The sequence below is a fragment of the Halichoerus grypus genome, chromosome 15 (genome assembly GCF_964656455.1).
Source record: "Halichoerus grypus chromosome 15, mHalGry1.hap1.1, whole genome shotgun sequence".
NCBI classification, from domain to species: domain Eukaryota; kingdom Metazoa; phylum Chordata; class Mammalia; order Carnivora; family Phocidae; genus Halichoerus; species Halichoerus grypus.
The window spans coordinates 54,832,630-54,857,961 of NC_135726.1; the positions used below are offsets into that span (position 1 = coordinate 54,832,630).

A 25,332-nucleotide genomic window follows, 5' to 3' on the forward strand; every position below is an offset into this window, starting at 1 on the left:
GACCTAGAGGTAGAAGGCAGGGAAGTCCTCACACAGGATATCATGACCCATCTGGGATCTAAAGCAAGACGAGGGGGCTTGGCCCCCAAATTGAGGGAAGGGCACATGCCAAGTCTGGAAGGTGAGCGGCTCAGGTGAATTCAGAGTCAGGTCGGGCTGTGGAATTCTCTTAGTTCCTCCTTCGCCTGGGCCAGGCCCTGAGCGGTCACCGCTGTGAGCTGGATGCACAGCCCTGGCTAAGGGTGAAGGGGGTGTTGCTTGGAGGGATGGGCTGGGTACTGAAAGGTGTGTTTTTTAGAGCGAGTTGGGGGGGGGGAAGGTGACGGAAGTGACTAGTTACAAGCCGTCGTCCCATTCCAAGCAGTCTGCCTGGCGCCCCCAGGTGTGGCCGCCCTGCGCGGAGTCTAGTTCACGGATGGGTAAACTGAAGCCGTGAGACAGGAGGCTGACCAGACCTCCCCTCCACGGGGAGGGCAGACGTCGGGTGGCCAGCAGGACAGCAGCCAGGAAGTCCTCCCGACGTAGTCTCCGGCAGAAAGCACGTGGGCAAGCAGAGGAGTGGCGCGCCGCGCCGGCGGGCGGGAGGCGGGGCCGGAAGGACAGGTGGCGGGCCGCGCAGCTGCGCGCGCAGATAGTGGAAATCCGCGAAGGTATCATAGGGAGGGGGCGTGGTTTGGCAGGAGTTGCACTCCCTCAAGACGGGGCGGGGTTTGGCGAGAATTTATAGGAAATGGAAAGAGGCCACCTGCCAAGTTGGAAAGATGGGGCGTGGCCTAGCCCCAGTCGACGGAGGGGCGCGGCCCCGAGCCCCTGTGGGGCGTGGTCTCGCCCTATTTGGGCGGGAGGGGCGTGGCCCAGCTCCGCGCCCAGTGGCTCTGAGCCTGCGCGCGCCGGAGTCAGGGGTCACGGCGGCGTAGGCTGTGGCGGGAAACGCTGTTTGAAGCGGGTGAGTAAGGGGAGTAGGGCGATTGCAGGGATTCGGCCCGACAGGGAAGGAGGATGGAGGAGCTGGGCATGGAGGCCTGAGGAAGGGGGGCGAGGGGCGAGGAGGCGGGAGGGATCCCTTTGGCTCTGGGGCGCGCGGTACACGGGCAAGGGCCGGTTGTCGTGGGAGCGTGCGCCGGGTCGCGCGGGAAGATGACTGGGTCTGGGGGGCCCTCGACGTGCGGGGGGCGCTTGTGCTGGGCGCCTGGCCCCCGGGGCGAGCTGGGGGATGCACCCTGGAGGGTCTTTGGGGCGACGGGATCCCGGACGCATTGGAGGACTGAATTGGTGCACATGGGGGCATGGTGTCATCCTTTATTCACTAAATATTGAGTACCCTGTGCCAGGCACTGTTCTAGAAGCAAAGGCTACAGCCCGAACAAGTCAGAGAAAGTCCTTGCTTGGGGAGAAGACAGACAGTAGACAAGTGATAAGTAATAACGGTAAAGCAGTACTTTCGGTGTTTGATATATTATACGAAGTGAGATAAAACAGGGTAGACAGTCTCTTTAGCTGGAGTCATAAAAAATCGCCCCTCTGGGGAAGTGACATTTGACAGAGAAGTCGGCCATGTAAAGAAAGGCCGGAACAGAGAGACCATCAAGTGCAAAGGCCCTGAGGCAGGAAGAAGTTTGGTGTGTTTGTAGCTGGAGCCAAGAAAACAGGTGACGTTGGAAGACATGTTGGGAACCCGATCCTTGTAGAGGTTGGTGTGGGGTTTGTCTTTTATTCTAGCTTCCACAGGGAGCCATGAAAGGTTTTGAGCATCAGAGCAACAGGACCCGCCTGCGTTTTGAAAAATTCACAGGCTGCTGAGTGAAGATGGGATTGTAGTGGGAACAAGAGTGGAAAGAGGAAGGCCAGTTAGGAGGCAAGAGGGGATAGTAGGTGGCTCAGACTGCAGTGCTGTCAGTCTCAGGTTGTCTTTGGAGTTTGAGCCAGCAGGGTGTAAGGAAGAAGAGCTCAGATGGCTGGGATATGTGGTTTGAGTAACAGGTTGGATGGAGAAGGCTGAGGCGGAACGGGTTTGGGGTGCCACTCTGAGGTGGCAGTGAGTGGGCAGAGTGATGTCAACTTCTCAGCTTCATAGCCCCACTCGTGCCAGGAACCTGTGGTTACCTGTCTCTCCCCCTCCTTGCTGTATGTCACCACCCAAGCCTCCTGTCCCCTAGAGAGGTTCCTTACTCACTGACGGCCTTTGCAACGCTGTGTCCTTCTCATGCAATGCTCTTCCTTCTCTTCAGTCCTTCTTTCAGTCAGCTGCTCTTATGGCAGGCCCTTTGCTGGGCAGTGGGAAGCCGATGATAATTCAGTTTGGTTGGGGGGAGGACAGGAGATCTCAATCCAGAGTGCTATGAACCAATACGAGGCAGCACTAGTCTTGGGGAGGCGAGAGAAGCGGCAGGGGCTCAGGGAAGACTTGTAGAGTTGGTGATACTTGAGAGGAGTCTAAACTGACACAACTCGAAGTGGCCTGTGTTGCAGGCACTGTGCTGAGTGATGCTGGGACCCCAACTTGAGCGAGACCCTGACCCCTGTTTTTGAGGAGCTCACATTCTGAAGCAGTTCCGGGTGCAGTGGGTGCCCCCAGGGGCTGCTGCGTGTCCTGGAAGAGTTTAACTGGAGCTGAGTCTCTGTGGATGCAGAGGAGTTAAGTGGTTGGAAAAAGGGGTGATCTCATCCAGCAAACACTTCCCAAAGCCAGGCCCTGTGCTGGGCAACGTCGAGGACCCAGAGAAGCGGCAGACCCTGCCCTGTCCTGAAGGGGTTCTATCTGGTGAGGGAGTCAGACACAGGCCCAGATGGTCCCTGGCCTGCCACAAGGGTAGCAGGAGTCAGGGAGGCCCACGGGAGGGACAAGGCCAAAGCATGGGAAGTGTGTAGTTTCCTGGAGGGCAAGAGCGAATAGTTACTTTTGTGTGTGAGCCAGGATACGGGGGGTGAGCAAGCAGAGGAATCCATCTCCAGTCTGTGTCCCCTGCTGGACAGAGAGCAGTTCACCGTGGAGGCCGGCAGTCTGCGATGCTGGTTAACAGTGGGGCTCTGGAGCGAGCCTGCCTCTCTTTGAACCCTCCAAGCTAGCTGTGCCACCTTGGGCAGGTAGCTTCACCTCTCTGGGCCTTGGTTCTAGTCATTGTGTTGGAGGGTAACTTTTGCTTACCTTGGAAGTTTTTGTGAAGATTCTGTGAGTTCCTTCATTCTTCATTCGGTAGATGTTAATATATAGAGCACATCCTCTGCCCCAGGCCCTCTTCAGGGTGCACGAGACATGGCAGGAAACAAGACAAAATCTTGGTCACACAGAGTTTTTCATTCACATTGTGGGACGGACAGTGAACAAGATAAGTAAGCAGTGGTTCTCAGAATCAAGTGGCCTTGGAATCCCTGCAGGGCTTGTTACCCCAGATTACGAGACCGCACCCCCAGAGGGTTTGATTCTGTGGGGTCTGACCCTGAGCATTCCAACAAGTTTCTACCTGAAGCTCAAGCTGCAGGTCCGGGACCATGCTTTGAGAACGCTAAGAACTGATACAGTGCATCCCACAGCAATAAGTGCCATCTGGAAAAAGGAAGCAGAGAAAGGGGTTGGAGAGTATCAGCATGGGGCACTGGAGATTGTCCTTTTAAACAGGACTCACTGGGGGCACCTGACTGGCTCAGTCAGTGGAGCATGCAACTCTTGATCTCAGGGTTGTGAATTCGAGCCCCACGTTGGGTGTAGAGATTACTTAAAAGTCTTAAAAAAAAAATAAACAGACCTCACTGAGAAGGTAACATTTGAGCAAAAACCTGAAGGAGGAAAGGGAGGAGACCATGGGAACGTCTGGGGAAGAGTATTTGGTAGGGCAGAGGTAACAGTCTGTGCAAAGGTCCTGAGGTAGGACCAAGCCTGGAATGCTTAAGGAACAGAGAGGAAACAAGTGGCTGGAGCCAAATGAACAAGAGGGAGAGGGCAGGAGATAGTGTCTAAAAAGGAAGGGGGTGATTGCACAGGGTCCTGTGGGCCACCCTGCGGACATTGCTTCAGCTCCGCATGAGATGGGACCCAGGGGCAGGTTCTGAGCAGAGGAGGGATGGGATCATCTGACCTATTCGTACAGGATCCCTCTGGCTGCTGTGTGAAGAATACACTGATGGGGGCAGGGTGGAATGAGGGACACCCTGGGAGGAGGCCCTTCATTCATTCAACAGATGGTTTTTAAGCACCTACTGTGTACCAGGCTCTGCGGCAGACTCTGGAACGCTCCAGTGGTAAAACCGACCAGATCCCTGCCCGCTCTGGGCTCGTGGCTTGTCTTCCAGCAGGGGGAGACAGAACAAAAGCAATGCACAAAAGAAAGTTGCAGAAAATCTTAGCCAGAGGGACCAGGCTGGGATCCGTGCAGGTGCTGGGAAGTGGTGAGACTCAGGTCTCGTAGAGCCTATGAGATTTGCTGGTGGAACAAGCATGTGGTCTGAGGGGAGGAGAGAAGCTGGAGTGACTCCAAGGTTGGTGACCTGATGGGAGCTGCCTTTTGCTGAACTGGGGGAGACTGGGAGGTGCAAGGAGCAGGTTTGCAGGGAGATGAGGGGCTTGGCTTTGGAGTGCAGGATGCCTAAGCAGACATCCTCATGGTGAGCAGCTGCCTCTGTCAGGCTGGGGCCCTGGGGAGCGGTCTGGGCCAGAATCAGGAAGGGAAGCCTGGTGAGCATAGAGGTGGCAGTGAAAGCGGTGGGATTGGGAGAGATGGGATGAGAACACCGAGGGAGGGAGCGTCCCAGAAACCAGCGTCTTAGCCGGGGCAGGGTGTGCACCCAGCATTGTTGTCTCTTTGCCAATGGAGGGTCCAGAAAGGGAGAGATCACGTGTTTCCCCAGCTGCTGTCCTGTGCCTGGGCAACTGAGAGGACACACAGGGGCCTCTTTCCTTCTCATGCTACCTTGCCTGACTGCCCTCCCACCACACCCTCCAGGTCCCTACCTGCAGCTCAGAACTCTGTGTCTCTCTGGCTGCTTGCGAGGCTGGAGCAGAGGCCTCCAGGCTTTTTCCTCCTGTGAGATAAGCTACCTGTAGACACAGTGCGCATTCAGAAGTCACAAAAGGAGAGTCTGTTCCAAGTCCTCCTTATACAGAACTCTTGTATGCACGGTCAGAGCAGCGCTACTCGTAATAGGCAACAGGTGCACACAGCCCCGATGTTCACTGACGGACGAAAGGATAAACACAACGTGATACAGCCACAGGGTGAGGAAGTATTCAGGCATGAAAAGGAACGAAGCACTGACCCATGCTGCATCATGGGTAGACCTTGAACACATTATCCTAAGTGGAAGAAGCCAGACACCAATGGACACGTATTCTAAGGTTCCACATCTAGGAAATGCCCAGAATGGGCAAATCCATAGCAACAGACAAAGTAGATTAGTGGTTGCTTTGGACTGGGAGAAGTGGGGTGGGGGTGATGGCCAAGTGGTGTGGGGTTTCATCTTGGGGTGATGAAAAGGTTCTAAGATTGGCCATGGTGATGGTCACACGAGCTCTGAATATACTAAGAGCCATTGAACTATACACCTGAAACGCATGGGTCATATGCTATGTGAATTCTATCTCAATAAAACTGTCCCGTTCTGTCCCCCCTCCCCCCCACCCTGGGAAGCCAGTGTTACCAGTTTATTATCTATTTTTCCAGAATTAGGCATTGACAACAGACATGCTTTGGGGTGCCTGGGTGGTTCAGTTAGTTAAGCATCTGCCTTTGACTCAGGTCGTGATCTTGGGGTCCTGGGATCGAGCCCCCTGTTGGGTTCCCTGCTCAGTGGGGAGTATGCTTCTCCCTCTCCCTCTGTCCCCCCCAAAAATAAATGAAATCTTAAAAAAATAAAAAATAAGTTTCCTGCCCCTTCCCCCCCCCCCCTTTCATGACATTGACATTTTTGAAGATTCCCGACAGGTAGTTTTGCAGCCCAGTCCTTTGGTTTGTTTCCTAATGAAAGAATCAGGGCAAACATTTTTTAGACTTTTTTTTTTAATACAAGAAGATAACAGTGTAAGTAAGTACACCATTCTACACCTCACTTTCTCTAACTATGGGTCTTTGAGAGCCCTCCACATCAGTACATAGAGCGCTTCCTCATTCCTTTATACAGCTGCATAATATTCCATGGAACGGAGTTAATGTAATTTATTTAAACAGCCCCCCAGGGGAGGACATTTAGGTGGTTTCCAGTCTTTTGTGATCGCAAACAATGCTGCCGGAAATAACCTCGTAAATGCAGATTTTCATACGTGATAGTATATCCCTAGCATAAACCCTAGATGCAGAATTGTGGCCTTCCAGCTTTCACGTTTTCATTGAGGTGGAATTTACATACAGTGAAATGCACATGTTCTCAAGTGGACAGTTGTAGGTAAGTTAAAGATTTTATTTATTTATTTGAGAGAAAGAGCATGAACGGGGTTGGGGGCGGAGGGAGAGGGAGAAGCAGACTCCTCCGCTGAGCAAGGAGCCCGACGCGGGGCTCAATCCCAGGACCCTGAGATCATGACCTGAGCTGAAGGCAGACTTTTTTTTTTTTTTTTAAGATTTTATTTTATTTTTTGACAGAGAGCGACAGCGAGAGAGGGAACACAAGCAGGGGGAGTGGGAGAGGGAGAAGCAGGCTTCCCGCCAAACGGGGAGCCTGATGCGGGGCTTGATTCCAGGACTCCCAGGACTCCGGGATCACGACCTGAGCCGAAGGCAGACGCTTAACGACTGAGCCACCCAGGCGCCCCTAGGTGCCTGAGGTTAACCATTTAGTACGTTCACAGTGTTATGCATCCACCACCTCTGTCTACTTCCAGAACATTTTCATCCCCCCAAAAAGGAAACCCCATGCCCCTGAGCAATCATTCCCCGTTCCTCCGATGTGTACTGTGCGTCTGGCTGTTTCCATGCAGCATGTTTTCGAGATTCGTCCATCCTGTGTGTCAGTAGCTGCCTACTGTCTAATGCTGAGGAGTAGTCCAGTGGCCACCAGCCCAAACATTTGCAACAACACATCCCCAGTCAGTTCAGAATTTTTCTCTGCTGTATTTGTTAAGGTCTAGGCTAAGCTGCTGTAACAGAGACCCTACAGCACAGTGGCCCAGGCAAGACACAAGTGTATTTCTCCACACAACTGCCCTAAGGTAGGCAGCTCTGCCCCAGAAGGTTGTCGAGGGGCCTGGGTTCCTTCCGTCTTGGAGCCCTGCATTCCCTGCAGTGTTGTCCATGTCCCCGTGGTCAAGGTCGGTCACCACCACTATATCCATGTTCCAGCCATCAAGAAGGGGGAAGAGGCTATAGAGGGAAGCTTCTTTTGAAGGATGTCCCGGAAGTTGCACACCTCACAGTCATTCTTTCCATGAGATAACAATGTGACCATCCCTAGCAGTGCACCCTGGGAAATGTAGTCTTGGGTTGTGTTTTCTGTGGCAGCCGCAAGGCAAGAGGTTGGTTACAAGAAGGACGAAGGGGAGACTGGGTATGGGGTTGGGTGGGGGGAGTTATGGGATCCAGAGGTGTTCACTGGAACCCAGGGCAGCTGACCTGTCCCCTCCCCACCCTCCCTCCCAGCTGGGTCCGGAGTCTGCCCTAGGTTCCTATAAATCTCTCTCTAGGCCTAGATGCCAGGAGACGTGTACTTTTTAAAAACTTATTTCTCTTTTTAAAATAATTTTAGGGGCGCCTGGGTGGCTCATGGTTAAGCGTCTGCCTTCAGCTCAGGTCATGATCCCAGGGTCCTGGGATCGAGCCCCACATTGGGCTCCTGGCTCAGCAAGGAGCCTGGTTCTCCCTCTCCCTCTGCCTCTCTCCCTGCTCATGCTTTCTCTCTCTCTCTCTCTGTATCTCTGTGTCTCAAATGAATAAATAAAAGTTTTTAAAAAAATAAAATAACTTTAAACTATGGGAAGATCAAAAGAATAATAATACAAAGAACACCTGTATACCCTTTACCCAGATTACGTGTTTTAACATTTCTCCCTCTGCTTTTTTTTTTTTTAAGAATTTTTATTTATTTATTTGACAGAGAGAGAGAGAGCACAAGCATGGGGAGCAGCAGGTAGAGGGAGAGGGAGAAGCAGACTCCCCACCGAGCAGGGAGCCCGACGTGGGGCTCGATCCCAGGACCCTGGGATCACGACCCGAGCCGAAGGCAGACACTCAACTGACTGAGCCACCCAGGCGCCCCTTTTTTTTTAAACAGGTACTTCTTTCGTTTCCTAAGTGCTATGCATCGTGACGGCACTAACTCCCCCCTCCAAGGTATCACAGAACACAGAGCAGGTTTGAAACTCCCGCTAGGTTACAGATCACAATTACTTCCAAGTGGTCTTCACAGTTAAGAAGGGCATATGTTTCAGAAGGCATGGTCTTTTTGTTTTATGATTTGCACGTGCTCAAGCTTTGTTTTTCTCCTCTCTACACATATGCCACCTAAAGACTTTTTTTCAAAATAGGTTGCATGTATCATGGCTATTTACCCTTAAACAGTTGAGAATGTATTTTCTTAGAATATTCTCTTACTGAACCAGAGTGAAGTTACCAACCTGAATGGGCTTAATTTGAATACGGTCTTTTGTCAAACTTACCAGAGGTTATGTACTTTCATGGCAACATATCTTGTCAAAACATGCCGCAAAATAATTTTTTATATGTTGCAATTAAGAAAACATATAAACAGGGGCACCTGACAGGCTTAGTCAGAAGAGCACGCAACTCTTGATCTCAGGGTTGTGAGTTCGAGCCCCACGTTGGGCATAGAGATTACTTAAATAAACTTAAAAAGTCACGTTTATAAAAGTACAACAACAAAACATAAATGTGTAAATTGCAGCCTCCTTTTGGTTTTTTGTTGTGTTTGCTACCTTGGATCCTGGATGGGGAAGAGTACTATAAAGGGCATTTTTTGGAAAATGGACTCTTTGTTTATGTCGTTACTGAGTCGTTGTTAAATGTCCTGGATTTGATCACACTGTGCTTGTTTAAAAGAATGTCCTTAGTAGAGGGCGCCTTGGTGGCTCAGTCAGTTAAGCGTCTACCTTCAGCTCAGGTCATGATCTTGCGGTCCTGGGATCAAGCCCTGCATCGGGCTCCCCACTCAGCGGGGAGTCTGCTCGTCCCTCTCCCTCTGCCTCTCCCCCTGCTCGTGCGCGCACTCTCTCTCTCTCTTTCTCTCAAATAAATAAAATTTTTAAAAAGAGAGCATGTCCTTGGGGTGCCTGGCTGTCTCAGTTGGTAGAGCACGTGACTCTTGATCTCAGGGTCGTGAGTTCAAGCCCCACGTTGGGTGTGGAACGTACTTAAAAAAAGGAAGAGAGAGAGAATGTCCTTGTCCTTCAGCAATACATGCTAAAGTATGCAGAGGTCAAGGGGCATGGTATCTATCTGACAGGCAACTAGCTCAAATGGCTTGGGAAAATAACGTAATGACGTGTGCATATTACATATATTACATACAGGGGGCTGATGAAACCAGTGTGGCAACAAATTGATACTCGGGGAATCTGGGTGAAGGATATGCAGTTCTGCAAATTTGAAATGATTTCAAAAGAGAAAGGGCTTCTTTTTTTGTTTTGTTTTGAAGGGAGATGGGAAGCCTCTGAAGTGTTTTGGGCTGGGAAGGGACCAGATCAGATTTGTGTTTCAGGCCTGGGCAGGTGGGGAGACGGGTGGGCGACGGCATCAGAGACAGAGGTTTATGGGAAAGAAAGGGATGTGCTAAGGACCAAGTCTGTGGTGGGTGGAGGGCAGGCAGCCAGGTAAAGGGATGTGGAAGGTTTGAGCGTGTGAGGAAAGGGTTAAGCTGAGGTGGGGAGTGGGCTGTAATTATAGTAACTAATGATTATTCGGCATGGCGACTGCCAGCACCCTGTGAGCCTGTGGGTAGAGTCGTGCGACTCCTGGGAATTAAAAGGCTCATGGTCATGGTGGGTGCATGGGGGGCCAGGAAGAAGACAGGAACCCTCCCACAGCCCTGACTAGCCCAGCGGGATGGATGGCAAGCGGCGGCCAGGCCCAGGGCCTGGGGTGCCCCCGAAGCGGGCCCGTGGGGGCCTCTGGGATGAGGATGAGCCATCTCAGCCATCCCAGTTCGAGGAGGAGCTAGCGCTGATGGAGGAGATGGAGGCAGAACACAGGCTGCAGGAACAGGAGGAGGAGCTGCTGCAGCCGGGCCTGGACGGAGCAGTGGACGGTGAGGCCTGAACCCCCTGCACCCACACACCCATCCTGCCTGGGAACCACGTCAGCCACGGAGCTCACCTGTAACCTCTGGCCTCTGGCCCACACTGAGCCCCCACGGAGTGCTGACCTTTGACCCTGTGCCAGTATGCCACTTTGTTGCCTGCAGCTCCTGCTCTGACCTTGACCCCCTAATCTCTCCTGAGTTACCTGCTGGATCCAGAGCACCACGTCCACCTGACTTTCCTTTGGCACATCAGATGCCACCTGAGAGGTCATGGGCTGGGCTGGGTGGACCACGACTCCATGTAGCCTGCTTGTCTCCCCTTCCCCCCAACCCAGGGCAGTTCTCCCCAACGGCCATAGATGCCCGCTGGCTGCGGCCCACCCCGCCCCCCCTGGACCCCCAGACGGAGCCCCTCATCTTCCAGCAGTTGGAGATTGACCATTACGTGGGTGAGCTTGGTGGACAGAGGCCTGGTGGGAGGGAGGAGGGGCCCTGGGCTTTGAGGGAGGACATGGACACAGTGCCCACGCAGGTGGCCAGGGCTGTGGGTGCCCAGAGGGGCAGCAAGAGGGGAAGGGGGCACGGTGTCCCGCAGGGCTTTTTGGAGGTGGGGAGTGTCTCCCAATTGAGGCCTGAAGGTAAGAGCTGGCTCCTTGCTGAGGGGACACGCGTGTGGTTTGACGTCCATCCGTCCATCTGTCCATCCAGTGTCAGGAACACAGCATCTGCATTGAGCTGGGCCCTGTTTCAGTCAGACCAGGTCCCTGCTCTTCGAGGCTCACCTTCTGAAAGGATAGGCAAAATAAAAAAGGAAATGGAACCTCAGGTGGCGATGAGGGTTATGGAAGGACCTAAGGTAGGGCAGAGGTGCCAGACTGCGCATCTCGGAGGTCTGAGGAGGCACCAAGGAGCCATGGGGCGGTCTGGAAGAGGGATTCTGGACAGAGGGTCCTGAGGAGGGAGAGTTCTGGAATGTTCAAGGAACAGCCAGGAGCCCAGGGAGGCAGGAGCAGGGGGCGAAGACGCGGGTAGGGGCGGCCTGTGTGACCCTGTCTGCCCAGGCAAGGACCTGGGGGCTCCGTTCTGCGCGGGTTGGAAAGCCTTTGGCTGGAGAGACCCATGCCGACTCGCAGGTTAGAAGGCTGCCCTCTAAGAGAGTGAAGAGACAGCTACAGGCAGGGAGGAAACGTTCACAGTCCACATATCTGACACAAAACCAGTACCACGAATATGTAAAGAACGTTCAGATCTCAACAGTCAGAAAACAGTCCAGTCTGGGAGGGGGCAGAACACTTGAACAGTTCCCTCGAGGATGCACAGTGGCAAATCAGCCCTGGAGGTGACGCTCCGTGTCACTGGCTGTCGGGACGATGCACATGGCAGCCACAGTGAGACACGCTCTTATCAGAAGAGCTAACGCACACGCGCACCGAGGACACCAGGTGCTGATGAGGATGCGGGGCAACTGGAACACTTGCTCGCGCCCTCCCGGTGGGAACGTGGTGGGTGGCAGCCCCTCTGGGAAACAGCCTGGAAGTTTCTTAGAGTTCAGCCTACCCTTTTCCACCACGCCCCCCAGCTTTATTGAGATACAAGACTTAAATCTACTCTTTTCATAGGACCAGGCAGTCCCCCCCCTAGATATTTCCCCTAGGGTTCCTCTGACGGGAGCCAGCAGACCGTGTAGTTCCATTTCTATGGACAGTCTCAAAAAGACAGAAGTAAATGGCCGAGAGCGGACGGACCACCAGTGCCCGGGCTTGTGGTGGGAGGGGGTGTGGTGACAAAAGCACGTCTCTCAGGAGCTGTTTGGAGTGACAGACCTGTCTTGCGCCCCGATTTTGGTGGTGGTCACACGAGTCTGTATGTGTGTTAAAGCTCATAACACTGTACACGCGAAGTCGGTGTTATTTTCTAAAAGAAAATATTTTTTTGCAAAAAAAGGCAGGGGGCTCGCTCTAGCCCTACGGTGGCAAACGGACTCTAGGGGGACAAAGATGGAAACGGAGGCCAGCGGGGAGGCGGTCAAGGCGGAGTGAACAGCAGGCAGATGCCCCCCAAACTGCAGGAACTAGGGGGCTGTGTTCCCAGCCCAGGAGGAGCCTGGGGAGGCAAGCCTTTAAGGAGCCTGAAGGGGTCGCCCCTGCGATATCCCGTGACCCCCCAGGCCCAGCCCAGCCCCCGCCTGGAGCACCCCCGCCGTCATCGTGTGGCCCCGTGCCCGTGCTCCGTGCCTTCGGAGTTACCGACGAGGGCGTGTCCGTCTGCTGCCACATCCACGGCTTTGCGCCCTACTTCTATACCCCAGCGCCCCCTGGTGAGTGGCCCTGACCCTCGAGACCTGCTCTGGCCCCCGCCGCCCCCGCCGCCCGTGCTTCTGACCGGCTCGCCCGCACCAGGTTTTGGGCCCGAGCACCTGGGTGACCTGCAGCGGGAGCTGAATGTGGCCATCAGCAGGGACCAGCGTGGAGGGAAGGAGCTCACGGGGCCGGCGGTGCTGTCTGTGGAGCTGTGCTCCCGGGAGAGTGAGTGCCGCCCCGGGGGCCAGGCGGGTCGGGGTCCCCCTGGGCCGGTGCCAGCCTCATCTGTCCGCAGGCATGTTCGGGTACCAAGGGCACGGCCCCTCCCCGTTTCTGCGCATCACCCTGGCACTGCCGCGCCTCATGGCCCCCGCCCGCCGCCTCCTGGAGCAGGGCATCCGTGTGGCAGGCCTGGGCACCCCCAGCTTCGCGCCCTATGAGGCCAATGTCGATTTTGAGATCCGGTACAGCCCCTGCCTGTCTTCAGCCTCCACCCCCGCCGCCCCCGCCAGCTTCCCCCTGCTGATCCTCGTCTCCCTCCAGGTTCATGGTGGACACGGACATCGTGGGCTGCAACTGGTTGGAACTCCCGGCAGAGAAATACGTCCTGAGGCTGGAGGGGAAGGTCCGGGGCTCCCCAGGGCGCAGGGGGGAGCCCAGAGCCGGGACCCCGCAGCCCCTGACAGGCCCCATCCCTACAGGCCACGCTGTGTCAGCTGGAGGCGGATGTGCTGTGGTCTGACGTCGTCAGTCACCCGCCGGAAGGGCAGTGGCAGCGCATCGCACCCCTGCGCGTGCTCAGCTTTGACATCGAGTGTGCTGGCCGCAAAGGTCTGTCTCCGGGGCCAGGAGCTCCTCCTGCCCTCCCTTTAGATACTGGTGACATGCCGGTCTTGCCCCAGCAGTCCCCACACTTCCTGAGCTCACTCTCGGGAAGAAGGGAGTGAACATGCAAGTGGATAGGTCATCGTAAGATTCTCCATCGAAGGAGGATGGTGGTGACAGTGACAGGGCAGCTCAGACGGGTGGGCAGGGAAGGCCTCCGGGGTGATGAGGCAAGCCTTGTGAAGAGGGATGGGCAGCCTCCCCCAACACACACACACACACACGCGCACACACCCCTCTGCAGAGAATAGCGAGCACAAAGGCCCTGGGGCAGGGCCATCCCAGTCTGTGAGGGACAGGGAGAGGGCCAGAAGATGATGGCATAGGGGAACCAGGGTGGGTTGTGCGGGGTCTGCAGGCGGTGGGGGTAGAGCGGAGTAGACAGGCTGGGGAGATTTGGAGGTGCAGCCGCCCTGATGTGTCATGAAGGAAAAGGAGGAGTCTGGTCCCCTGCATCCATCCCCCTTCTTCTTCCCTGTGCAGGTATCTTCCCTGAACCCGAGCGGGACCCTGTGATCCAGATCTGCTCACTGGGCCTGCGCTGGGGTGAGCCGGAGCCCTTCCTGCGCCTGGCGCTCACCCTACGGCCCTGCGCCCCTATCCTGGGCGCCAAAGTGCAGAGCTACGAGCGGGAGGAGGAACTGCTGCAGGTGGCCCTTGTTTCATTTCCCCTCATTTCCTCAGAACCCCCCACCCAGCCTCCACATCCCAGGCTCAAGGCCTCTGGACGCTGAGACACCCAGTCCACGGGTTCAGATCCCTTTGCTTTGCAGGGGTGAACATTTCCCCTCTGAGTTCTGTGTTATTTTCAGGAGCACCTGCTCAGTCTTTCTACAATGGGCAGAAGGGCTCTAGGGTTGCTCTGGGGGGGCTTCTGGAATGTTCCAGGAGTGGGGAGGACCCACGCCAGGGGGACGATCAGGATGACAAACCAGGGTGACCTGGTGTGCTCCCACCCCCAGGCATGGTCAACCTTCATTCGCACCATGGACCCTGATGTGATCACCGGCTACAACATTCAGAACTTTGACCTTCCGTACCTCATCTCCCGGGCCCAGACTCTCAAGGTAGGGCAGGCAGGTGGGGGAGGCTTGCCTTCAGAAGCCCCACTGGGGGCTCAAGGGGTGGGCGGCCACCCTGCTCCTCCTCGCTGCCTTCTCCCTTGTGGCTCTGTCCCCCGCGGTGGTCTGTCTTGCTGTGGACCTGCAGCCCACCGCCCCCCAGTGGCTCCAGGGACATCGCTGAAAACAGCCCTGGCCCCATCCCTGCCCTGCTCAAAGTCCAGAAGGTTATCGTGGTTTTTGCCGAGGCAAGGAGGGCACTTATGGTTAAGTAAGGAAAGGCTTGTGTGTCTGAGGGGCAGACTGAAGCGTGCACAGGTATAGCGTCTTATCTTCTGGACTTTAAAATATGTCAGTAAAAAAATAAGGGAAAGGGGGGGTTCCTCGAAGCGTGTGGCAATGCCTTGAGGCTTGTTGAATCTGGGGGTGACCGTGTGGGGTGCGTTCGCTTGCTAGGGCTGCCAGAACCCAGGACTGCGGACTTGTGTCATCCCAAGCCCAAGATCAGAGCCTCCCAGGGCTGGTTCCTTCTGAGGCCTCTCCTAGCTTCTGGTTGTCTCAGACATTCCTGGGGTGTGGAAGGCCATCTCCCTAATTCTTCAGCTTGTCTTCCTTCTATGAGTGTCTCTGCTCAAATCTCCCCTTTTTCTTTTTTTCCCTCCTTTTTCTAAGGATGCGGTTGTAGGGGATCAGGGCCCACGCTGGTGACCTCGTCTTAGCTCGATCACCTGTAAAGACCCTATTTCTGAATGAGGTTACATTCTGAAGCGTTGGCAAGTTAGGCCTTCAACATATTTGGTGGGGGCGAGGAGACAATTCCGCTCACAGTGGGGGTTATATTATATTATTCGTTCTTCTTCCTTATGTTTGGTCTGTTTTGTAATGAAAAATAAAAAGCACGTTTGGGGAGCCTGGCTGGCTCAGTCACTAGAGCGTGCGGCTCTTGATCTCAGGGTCGTGGGCATGGAACCTACTTAAATAAAATTGAATGCTATTAAAAAAAAAAGTCACGTTAACGGCCCCCAACAGCGCCAGGAAGAAGTCCATCCCTGTCCGTCAGGCATTTATACACGGGGCACTGCTCCTCTCCCCTCCGTCCCCTGACCTGCTATTCCACCGGCTCAGGCCTCTCCTCTCTACCCTGGCCCTCCCGCCTTCCCTTCCGGTACCACTCTCTCCTGACCTCAGACCTAGCTGTCCGTGCTGCCCCCTGCTGTGCTCCCACCCAACTCTCCCCCAGGCCCCCCAGCCCACGCACACACCACCTTCCCACTGAGCTCAGATCGTCCCTAGCTCTGCTCCTCCAGCTGCCCATCTGAGGGCAGCTCCCCAGCCACTGGGCACCATCCTTAGCCTCTCAGCCCCACAGCCATCAGGCCTCTGACTCTCCCCGTCCTGCCACGCCTCCCTGGCCCCAGAGGCTTTTTCTGCATCATAACTGCCCCTGCTTCTGGCCACCCAGCCCTGGGCTCCCTGCAGGAAGAGCGTGGCATCCCAGGTGGCGTCGTGGCCCGTCTGGTCTCCATGCCTCTGGCGTGGCCCTGTGGGGGGCAGGTCCCCAGATCTGGCTGCTCCCCACCGCAGCTCCGCCCTGCCCGTGGGCTTTGCCTCCAGGTGCATACATTCCCCTTCCTGGGCCGCGTGTCTGGCCTCCGCTCCAACATCCGGGACTCGTCCTTCCAGTCCAAGCAGACGGGCCGCCGGGACAGCAAGGTGGTCAGCATGGTGGGCCGCGTGCAGATGGACATGCTGCAGGTATGCGGGCCGGGCCGGGCGGGTGCCCGCCTCACAGGACTGCCGCCGGGGCCCCGGGCCCACCCTGCGCCCCCTGCCGCAGGTGCTGCTGCGGGAGTACAAGCTCCGCTCCTACACGCTCAACGCCGTGAGCTTCCACTTCCTGGGCGAGCAGAAAGAGGACGTGCAGCACAGCATCATCACCGACCTGCAGGTGCCTGGCTGCCGGCCTGTGACCTCTGACCCCTCCTTCCACCTGCTCTGACCTCAGCCTCCCGCCTTCCTGACCGGGGGCTTCAGCCTCCCAGCTCTTCTCCCGACTTTGACCTTGACCTCTTGCTTTTGATTGGCGACCTCACCCTGCAGGTGTGACTCCCCATTCCTGCCCGCTCACATGACCTCTGGCGCTGTGACCTTTATTCCGCTCTCCTGCCCGCCCCTCTAGTCCACACTCGCCCTTCAGACGGCGCCCTCCTCCCTCGGACCCTGTCAACTCCCTGACCTCCCCCCGCCCGCTCCGTACCCAGACCCTCGCCCTCTGCCTGACCCTGACGCCAGCCGTGCGTGTCCCCAGAACGGGAATGACCAGACGCGCCGCCGGCTGGCTGTGTACTGCCTCAAGGACGCCTTCCTGCCCCTGCGGCTGCTGGAGCGGCTCATGGTGCTGGTGAACGCCATGGAGATGGCGCGGGTCACTGGCGTGCCCCTCGGCTACCTGCTCAGCCGTGGCCAGCAGGTCAAGGTCGTGTCCCAGCTGCTGCGGCAGGTCAGTGGGCGGAGCTGAGGGTGGGCCCGGTGACAACACCCCCAGCAAGTGCCACTCCTGGCCTCTGGTTGCTCGTTGTGGCTCCTGGGCCGTGACACCCGGCTGCCCTTCCCTGCTCCTCCTCCTCCCTCTTCTGGTCTGCCCTGCCCATTCCTGCCTCCACTTACCGACTTCTGCCCTCCCAGGCCATGCGCGAGGGACTGCTGATGCCCGTGGTAAAGACGGAGGGCGGCGAGGACTACACGGGAGCCACAGTCATCGAGCCCCTCAAAGGGTGAGGCCCCGTGGCTGCGGGGGGAGGGTGGCTCGGGATTCCCGGGCCTGATTCCTCTGCACCCTCCCAGGTACTACGATGTGCCCATCGCCACCCTGGACTTCTCCTCTCTGTACCCGTCCATCATGATGGCCCACAATCTGTGCTACACCACGCTCCTGCGGCCCGGGGCTGCCCAGAAACTAGGGTATGGCCCCCTCTTCATCCTGTGTATCCCAGGACTGCCTGGGGGCTAGCTCTAGTCTGGGCAGGGCCGGGGGCCCAGAAATAGTGGGGAGGGGAGTAGAGGGGAGACTCGAGAGGTGGGGAGAACCTGAAGGGTCTGGAGGAGGAAGAGATGGGGAAGCCAGGTTCACGCCCTCCCCCCCCCCCATCCTCTGACCCAGGCTGACCGAGGATCAGTTCATCAAGACACCCACAGGGGATGAGTTTGTGAAGACATCAGTGCGGAAAGGGCTGCTGCCCCAGATCCTGGAGAACCTGCTCAGCGCCCGGAAGAGGTGGGTTCTTGAGCATCACACCCACCCCCGCTCAAACTTGCTGAGGCTCCTCGTCAGTCCCTGTCCCTTGTGGGTCACTCCAGGATTGCTATGCCACACTTAACTGCAGCCCTGTGTGACTTGGAACAAGACGCCCCTCCAGACTGCTCCCATTGGCCCCCTCTGCTGGGCGCCTCTCTGCAGTGCCCAGCCTGCACACCAGTACACGGCACTCATTTCTAGAAAGGCACCCTAACCGGTGCCCAGGCCCTGGCCTCTCATCTCTCCCTGAGATCTGGGGCACTGTGTCAGTAGCCTTGGCTTCCTGTCCTTCCAGGGCCAAGGCTGAGCTGGCCAAGGAGACAGACCCCCTGCGTCGGCAGGTCTTGGACGGGCGGCAGCTGGCACTGAAAGTGAGCGCCAACTCTGTCTATGGCTTCACTGGTGCCCAGGTGGGCAAGCTGCCGTGCCTGGAGATCTCTCAGGTGAGTGCTCGGTTTCCACAGTAGGCAGGGGGGAGCAGACAACCCCTCCCTAGGAGAACCAGCTCTCCGTGTGGTAGAGGTCACGTTGCCCCAACTCGCTGAACATTCTCTGTGGGGCCAGCAGGTGGCAAAACGGACGAGGGTTCCTGCCCTCCTGCAGCACGCAGCCTCGGGGGTACACGGACGGTGACAGCAGTAAATGCGTGTAGGAAGGCAGTTGGCGCCAAGGGCTCGGCAGGCAGATGAAGCAGGGGAGGGAGGGGGAGTGGTGGGGTGAGCGGAGGTTTTGTTCATTGCTCATTCATTCCGTTTGTCATAGTCGATCTGACAGACCCCGCCCACCTCCTCCCCTGGTCGGGGTGGGGATGCAAAGGGCAGGTTCCCTCCCGCCTGTTGGGAGAACAGGGCTGTGTCTCTGTTCATGGGGGCTGGGGCAGTGCGGGGGGCCAACCAGTAGCCCAGCCGGGCTCTGACGCTGGATTTGCTGGGCGCGCTCCGTCACTGAAGGAGCGGGTGTGAAGGTGCTTCTTCCCACCCCAGGTGTGAAGGTGCTTGGTCCGTGCTCTGCTCTGAGAGCCCGCTGCCTCCCTCCCTGCCCTGCAGCAGCGTCCCAGGCCTGTTTACCAGAGGCAGCTCTGCTGCTCGGACAGGAAAACAGATCCACGGTCAGATCACAGAGGATCTGGGTCTGAGGTTCTGCCAGGCTGGGATCAGTGCCTCGGCTCGTGGCCTTAGAAAGGTCTTCCTGTCCAGCTCCTTTCCCTGGGCTTTGGGTCTCGGCACATTCCAAACTTGGTTGCTCCCAGCCATGGGAAGCTCCCTCTGTATCTGTCACTATGTCAGTCCTCATGTGGCTCTGGGTGGAAGACTTTGAAGAATTGCCGGTGACTGGGCTTTTTGGTGGGAGAGGCCTGTGTACACACCCACCCACCTTCAGTCCCAGGGCCCCCGAGATCACCCTCCCCTCCTGTGATCCACTAGAAGGACTGGAGGAACTCAGAAAAGCCATCACACTCGTGATTATGACCTAATACAGTTAAAGGATAGGGATTAAAATCAGCCAAGGGCAAAGGCACGGAGCTTCTAATTGTCTCTCCCAGTGGAGTCATGCAGACAGTGCTCATTCCTCCCAGCACTGATGTGTGACGACGTGCATGGAGTGTTTCCCACTAGGGGAGCTCACTGGAGCCTCTGTGTCCCGGGTTTTTATTGGGGTCAGTCACGTAGGCACGGAGCCATCTGTGCGACTGACCTTCGTTACTTGGTCTCCGGCCCTTACAGACAGAGGTCAGGCTGATACCGTGTGGCCCAATGCCTCACTGTGAGTCATGTTGTTAGGATAGTCCAAGGTCCTAGGTGAACAAAGACACTCTCTTAGGATGTTCCAAGGGCTTAGAGGTTCCCTGTAAAAGCCAGGCCTCTCTTTGGGCAAGGTTCATCCCATAGTGCATCCCACCCAAACTCCTCTCATTGGCCTTTCATAGTTCCTTGGGGCGTCCCCAGCCTCCTTGGTGGAAAGAGGTGGGTGTTTGGCTGTCAGACTCCAGCCCCTGAGCAGAGGCCAGGCCAGGGGGGTTTGGCTTTCTTTCCCCTGGAGCTCCCTCATCAGGGCTACTGCTTCCTCATCTTGTCTGTCTTTTCCTTCTTCACCCTTTCCTCTGTCCCTCTCTCATGTCTGTTTCTTAGCCTCCTTTCTTATTGCTGTCTCTCAGGCTTATAGGGGCAGGGAGATGGAATAAAAAACCAAAACCGAAACCACAGAATCATTCCAGGAAAAGATGAAGGAAAGAAAAAGGGACACAGAACAGGTGAAACAAACAGAAGGCAGATAGTAAAGTGGTAGATTTAAGCCCAGATATGATCAATAACTACACTAAATGTAAGTCGCCTAAATGCTCTAGTTAAAAGACAGAGGTCTTCTGACTGGGTCCAAACAAACCAAAACAGAAGAGTCACACCCATTTCTCCTTGGTGTGTGCCCCCTGGCCCCCCACTGCCCCAGCTTCAGTTTCCTGTAAAGTAAGACTGTTGGAAAGTTTCTCCATCAGGCTAGCACAACTCTCGACCCTGGGGGGCATTTAACAGCATGTAAGGTCATTTCCGGTTGCCCAAGGATGTGGGGTAGCACTGCTGGCTTTCAGGGAGGGGGCCAGGAGTGCCGGTGGTCCTGCACCATGGAGAGCTGCCTGCAGGGTCACCACATGCAGGGCATCTCTGTGGAGGGAAACGGGGTGCTGATGGCCTCTTCTGGCCTTGGCCTTGCCAACATGCCTTTTTTTGCAGTCATTCCTCTTCTGTGCCCAGAGCTCTGGGCCAGGGAGCCAGTTCTTTCCAACAGACCTAAGGAACAGCTTAGTAGCCCCATTTTGTAGATTCGGAAATCAAGGCTCAGAGGGGCAGAGTCACTCGTCCGAGCCCCCAGGAGGTCGCGGGTGGCACCCTGAGCCTGTGTTCACTGTAGATGGCTCCTGGGCCCTCACTGCCTGGTTCTCTCCCTGACAGAGCGTCACTGGGTTCGGGCGCCAGATGATTGAGAAAACAAAGCAGCTCGTGGAGTCCAAGTACACGGTGGAGAATGGCTATGGCGCCCACGCCAAGGTCAGAGGCCACCCCACCTGCTGTCCAGGGATGGGCCCGGGGCTGGTTGGGGGAGTGCAAGGGGTTGGCCCCCTTCTCCCCCTGCCTCCCCATCACACACACCCCTCCCCAGGTGGTGTATGGTGACACTGACTCAGTCATGTGCCGATTTGGTGTCTCCTCTGTGGCCGAGGCGATGGCTCTGGGGCGGGAGGCCGCAGACTGGGTGTCAGGCCACTTTCCCCCGCCGATCCGGCTCGAGTTTGAAAAGGTAAGTGGGAGCCTCCCTCGGGGCTTGGAGTGGGCAGGTGTGGGCCTTGCAGGTTTCAGAGGATCTCTGATTCTTGGTGCCTGCGAAGTTTAAGAATGCATTCTCGTGAGGTTCCCCTGGTATGTCAGCATCTGGAGAACCCCAGTGTAGCTCAGGGTCTCTCCATTTTGGGGTGCCCTGATCTGGGTACTCTGGGTATCCCATTCTTTATGTTCACATGCCCCAGTTTTGAGGTATTTTGCTGGCTGGATTCTCGTGAGTTTGAAAACCTCTAAAGCCTTGGGCTTTGCTCTACAGGACAATGTGTATTTTTTGAAAACCTTGTCAGTCTTAGAGCATCTCTGGTTTTGGGTGTGGGGGCTGCCTCGGGCGCTGGGGACCCTGATGGGGCGAATCTTGGATCGGGGCACCATTCATTGGCCAGTGCTCCTTGGCGCCCAGCAGGAATCAGGCTAGGGTCTGGGGACTCACACTGCATGTTATTCCCAAGGTTCAGACTTGGGGTCAGGTCTTGGGTATATCTGCTCACAAATTTGGAGCTTCCCAATTTTGAGAAGCCCCTACCTCAGGGCTCACTCCTGGGCCTAAGTCTCAGCTCCTTGTACCCCTGTCTGCCTCAGGTCTGTTCTAGACCCAGATTTGGGGCTCTCCAGGCTACACCCCCATGTCTGGATCTTGTGCTTTAGGACCTATCTCTAGGTTTATCCCAGTCTCTGTTTCACATCTGAGGCCCCTGGAATGCTGAGGGTGTCCCTGGGCTCAGGCGCTGGGGTCTTAGGGTCCATGCCCCCCAGTGTCCCAATCCCGCATTGCACAGACCAGCCCTGTGTGTCCTGTTTCTGAGGGAAGTCTCAGGCCTCTGGAAGTCTCGAGGGTCTCAGCCATGGGTCCCCCTCCAGGTCTACTTTCCCTACCTGCTCATCAGCAAGAAGCGGTACGCCGGCCTGCTCTTCTCCTCCCAGCCGGACGCTCATGACCGCATGGACTGCAAGGGCCTGGAGGCCGTGCGCCGGGACAACTGCCCCCTCGTGGCCAACCTCGTCACTGCGTCCCTGCGCCGCCTGCTCATTGACAGGTGGGTGGGACCCTACCCTACCCGCAGCCCCTCTCCCTCAGACCCAGGGGTCCAGGCCCCCAGCCTCCTCCTCCCCTGGGGACACAGGTGTCAGGGCCAGCTCGTCCTCAGTGGGGGAACGGTGGAAAGAGTGTGGGGTTGGACAGCTGTGGGTCTGGGCCCCGCCTCTGCCACCTTGCAGCCTGTGGCCTGGCCCTGTCCCTCCCCGCCTTGGGCCTCAGCCCCCAGAGCACATCCTGGCCCCCCAGGCTCGGGGGTGGTGGAGGTACCAGCCCGGCCCGCGGCAGCCGCTGGCGACACACACACATCCTCCCCCCGCCCCCCCGGTCCCTGCAGAGATCCCGCGGGCGCTGTGGCCCACGCACAGGACGTCATCTCCGACTTGCTGTGTAACCGCATCGACATCTCCCAGCTGGTCATCACCAAGGAGCTGACCCGCGCGGCCGCGGACTACGCTGGCAAGCAGGCCCATGTGGAGCTGGCCGAGAGGTCCGCCCGGCGCGGTGGGGGGTGCGGGGCCGCCCAGAAAGAGCCCCTCTCCTGCCAGCTGGGCGCCGCTTCCTACGCCCCCCGCCCGCCCCCGCCGTCCCACCTGCCCTCACCCGCCCGGCCGCCCCGGTCTCCCCGCAGGATGAGGAAGCGGGACCCCGGGAGTGCGCCCAGCTTGGGCGACCGTGTCCCCTACGTGATCATCGGCGCTGCCAAGGGCGTGGCTGCCTACATGAAGTCCGAGGTCAGGCCCACCTGGGCTGCCAGCCCCGCCCAGCTCCCCTCAGCTCTCACTTCTGCTTTCCAAGCCTGGCGGCTGGTGGGGGGGTGTGTTTCCCTCTGTGGGCCCCATGGGGCCCTGAGAACCGCCCCCAACACACCCCTGGGAGTTGGCTCCATGCTGCCTCTCTCCCAGGCCTCCTGTGCCCTCTGGAGGCCCCCCCATTCTGACCCCTCCTTCACTCCCCCTACAGAGGCCCCAGCCTCACCGTGCACACCGGCTCTCACCGTCTCTGTTTCTGTGTGTCTCTCTCCTTGGTCCTTGCTCTCCAACCCATAATTCTCTAGGATTCATGTCCTCCCCCATTCCACCCTGATGGCCAGTGACCCCCACGACCCCTTCCTCAGTCCCCAGTTCCGGTCCCGCCCCCTCATATCTTGGCTTCTAGCCTTCGCCCCCCCCACCCCCACCCGGCTACTGTCCACCTTCACACCCCCCAGCAGTGACCTCTGACCTTTGCTTGGTAACCTGAGGACCGCCACCCATGGACCCCAGCGTGGATCACAGCTCACGGCCAGGGACCCCTCCTGGTCTCTGACACCATCCCAGACCCATGCCCCCCGCTGATGCCACACTCCGCGGGGCGGCCCCCGTGCCCGCTGACTGCCCCACGCCGCCGCCCGCAGTCACGCCTGGGAGCCCCACGCCAGCGGCTCCCAGCGCCCTTGGCCGCGCAGCGTGCTCCCGCCACCCCGCGTGACGGCTGCCGGCCGCTGTGTCCGCAGGACCCCCTCTTCGTGCTGGAGCACAGCCTGCCCATCGACACGCAGTACTACCTGGAGCAGCAGCTCGCCAAGCCGCTCCTGCGCATCTTCGAGCCCATCCTGGGCGAGGGCCGCGCCGAGGCCGTGCTGCTCAGTACTCCGGGGGAATGCCCGGCGCGGGGCGGGGGGCGCCGGGGGGCGCGGACGGCCCCAGGCCCACTGCCTGCTCTCACCTGCAGGGGGTGACCACACGCGCTGCAAGACCGTGCTCACGGGCAAGGTGGGCGGCCTCCTGGCCTTTGCCAAACGCCACAGCTGCTGCATCGGCTGCCGCACGGTCCTCAGTCACCAGGGTGAGCCCCGGCCCCCGGCCCCGGGCCCCCGGCCCCCACCCCCGACCCGGTTCCTCCATCGCTGAGGTTCCCGGCCCCCGCCCTACGAGCTGGCAGCGCCACCCGGATGGGCCCTGGCCCCTGGGTGGGGGCTCCCGTTTCCAGGCACCCCCTCGAGGGTCCTGGGCCCCCCGCCCAGGGAGTTCCCCGGGGAGTTTTCTCCCACACACTTGCTCCCTTGTTCTCTTGTCTCCGGGGACTTTCAGAAGCCGGGATGGGCAGCGGGTGGGGAAGGGGCAGGGATAGGGCGGCCCAGGCCCTGGCTGGGCCCCAGCTCCCCTGTGCCGCCCCGCCCCCTCTGCCAGGAGCCGTGTGCAAGTTCTGCCAGCCTCGGGAGTCCGAGCTGTATCAGAAGGAGGTGAGGGGCGGAGGGGGTGGGGGGGGCGGGGGGGCGGCGAGGGGAGGGCGCGGGGGGGGCCGGGGCCACCTTCAGCCCTCTTGCCCCCAGGTGTCCCACCTGAACGCCCTGGAGGAGCGCTTCTCGCGCCTCTGGACCCAGTGCCAGCGCTGTCAGGGCAGCCTGCACGAGGATGTCATCTGCACCAGGTACGCGGGGGCCCGCCTGCCGCCCGCCCTCCCAGCTCCCGGGCCTGGGCACCGGAGCCCTGACCCGAAGGCCCTGGGGGCGCGCTGGCTGACTTTCTGGGTGTCCCGGCCTTGCTGTGGGGAGGGCTCGCTCCGGGGGCCAGCAGCTGCCCAGGAAATGACCGCGGTTCTCTCTCTTCTGCTCTTACACGCACACACACACACACGTACACACACGCACACACACGCACGCGCACCTCGGCCCTGGCCCCCTCCCCCAGGCCGGGCCAGGCTTTCCCCAGGGAACAGGTGGGCGGGGCTGGTTCCCACGCCAGGTGACAGGTGATATACGGCTGGTGGAGCCCAGCGCCTCCGCGGGTACCCGCTGTTACAGCTCCCCCCATGCCCGCTGAGCAAACAGCCTGCCCCTGGAGGGGGGTTGGGTGGGCAGCAGGCGGGGGCCAAAGTCCTGGGAACGGCCCCGGCCCCATCAGCGGGCCGGGCAGCGCCCCAGTCCTGACCCTGACCCCCACCCCGCCCACAGCCGGGACTGCCCCATCTTCTACATGCGCAAGAAGGTTCGGAAGGACCTGGAAGACCAGGAGCAGCTTCTGAGGCGCTTTGGCCCTCCCGGCCCTGAGGCCTGGTGACCTCTGACCGGGGCAGGCTTCTCACCAGGGCTGGGGGGCGGGGGGGCAGTATTGGCAGAGAATTAATAAAGTTCAGGCCTTTTGTTTCCTGGCACCTTGTGGTCTTTGGTGGGTGGGGTCCACTGTCATGAACCCTGGCCCAGGTGGGTCATCTCCACTCACTGGGGTCCCCTGACCCCCAGGAAACCCCCGCTGACTTCCTCACCTTC

The 25,332-nt window shown here is 58.1% G+C and overlaps 1 protein-coding gene and 1 long non-coding RNA gene across 2 annotated transcripts; one reads left to right on the top strand and one right to left on the bottom strand.

Annotated features, from left to right (window-relative positions):
- Window positions 1-817: 817 nt before the first annotated feature.
- POLD1 (DNA polymerase delta 1, catalytic subunit) lies at window positions 818-25,211 on the top strand. The gene is made up of 27 exons (XM_036068114.2): window positions 818-946; window positions 9,937-10,182; window positions 10,512-10,625; window positions 12,344-12,493; window positions 12,576-12,701; window positions 12,772-12,940; window positions 13,020-13,101; window positions 13,178-13,307; window positions 13,845-14,011; window positions 14,324-14,428; window positions 16,037-16,177; window positions 16,260-16,370; window positions 16,731-16,922; window positions 17,108-17,196; window positions 17,267-17,383; window positions 17,583-17,696; window positions 18,013-18,160; window positions 20,663-20,758; window positions 20,871-21,008; window positions 21,908-22,083; window positions 22,420-22,572; window positions 22,714-22,816; window positions 23,578-23,710; window positions 23,796-23,909; window positions 24,254-24,306; window positions 24,397-24,494; window positions 25,018-25,211. Exons 2-27 carry the CDS (start codon window positions 9,981-9,983, stop codon window positions 25,121-25,123), a joined length of 3,327 nt encoding a protein of 1,108 aa, XP_035924007.2. The 5' UTR covers window positions 818-946; window positions 9,937-9,980; the 3' UTR covers window positions 25,124-25,211.
- On the bottom strand, window positions 19,986-22,016 carry LOC118520234 (uncharacterized). Its single transcript, XR_013444214.1, has 2 exons — window positions 21,923-22,016; window positions 19,986-21,088 (listed from the first exon to the last, which is right to left on the bottom strand). It is a non-coding gene; the product is annotated as an uncharacterized LOC118520234 (long non-coding RNA).
- Window positions 25,212-25,332: the final 121 nt, after the last annotated feature.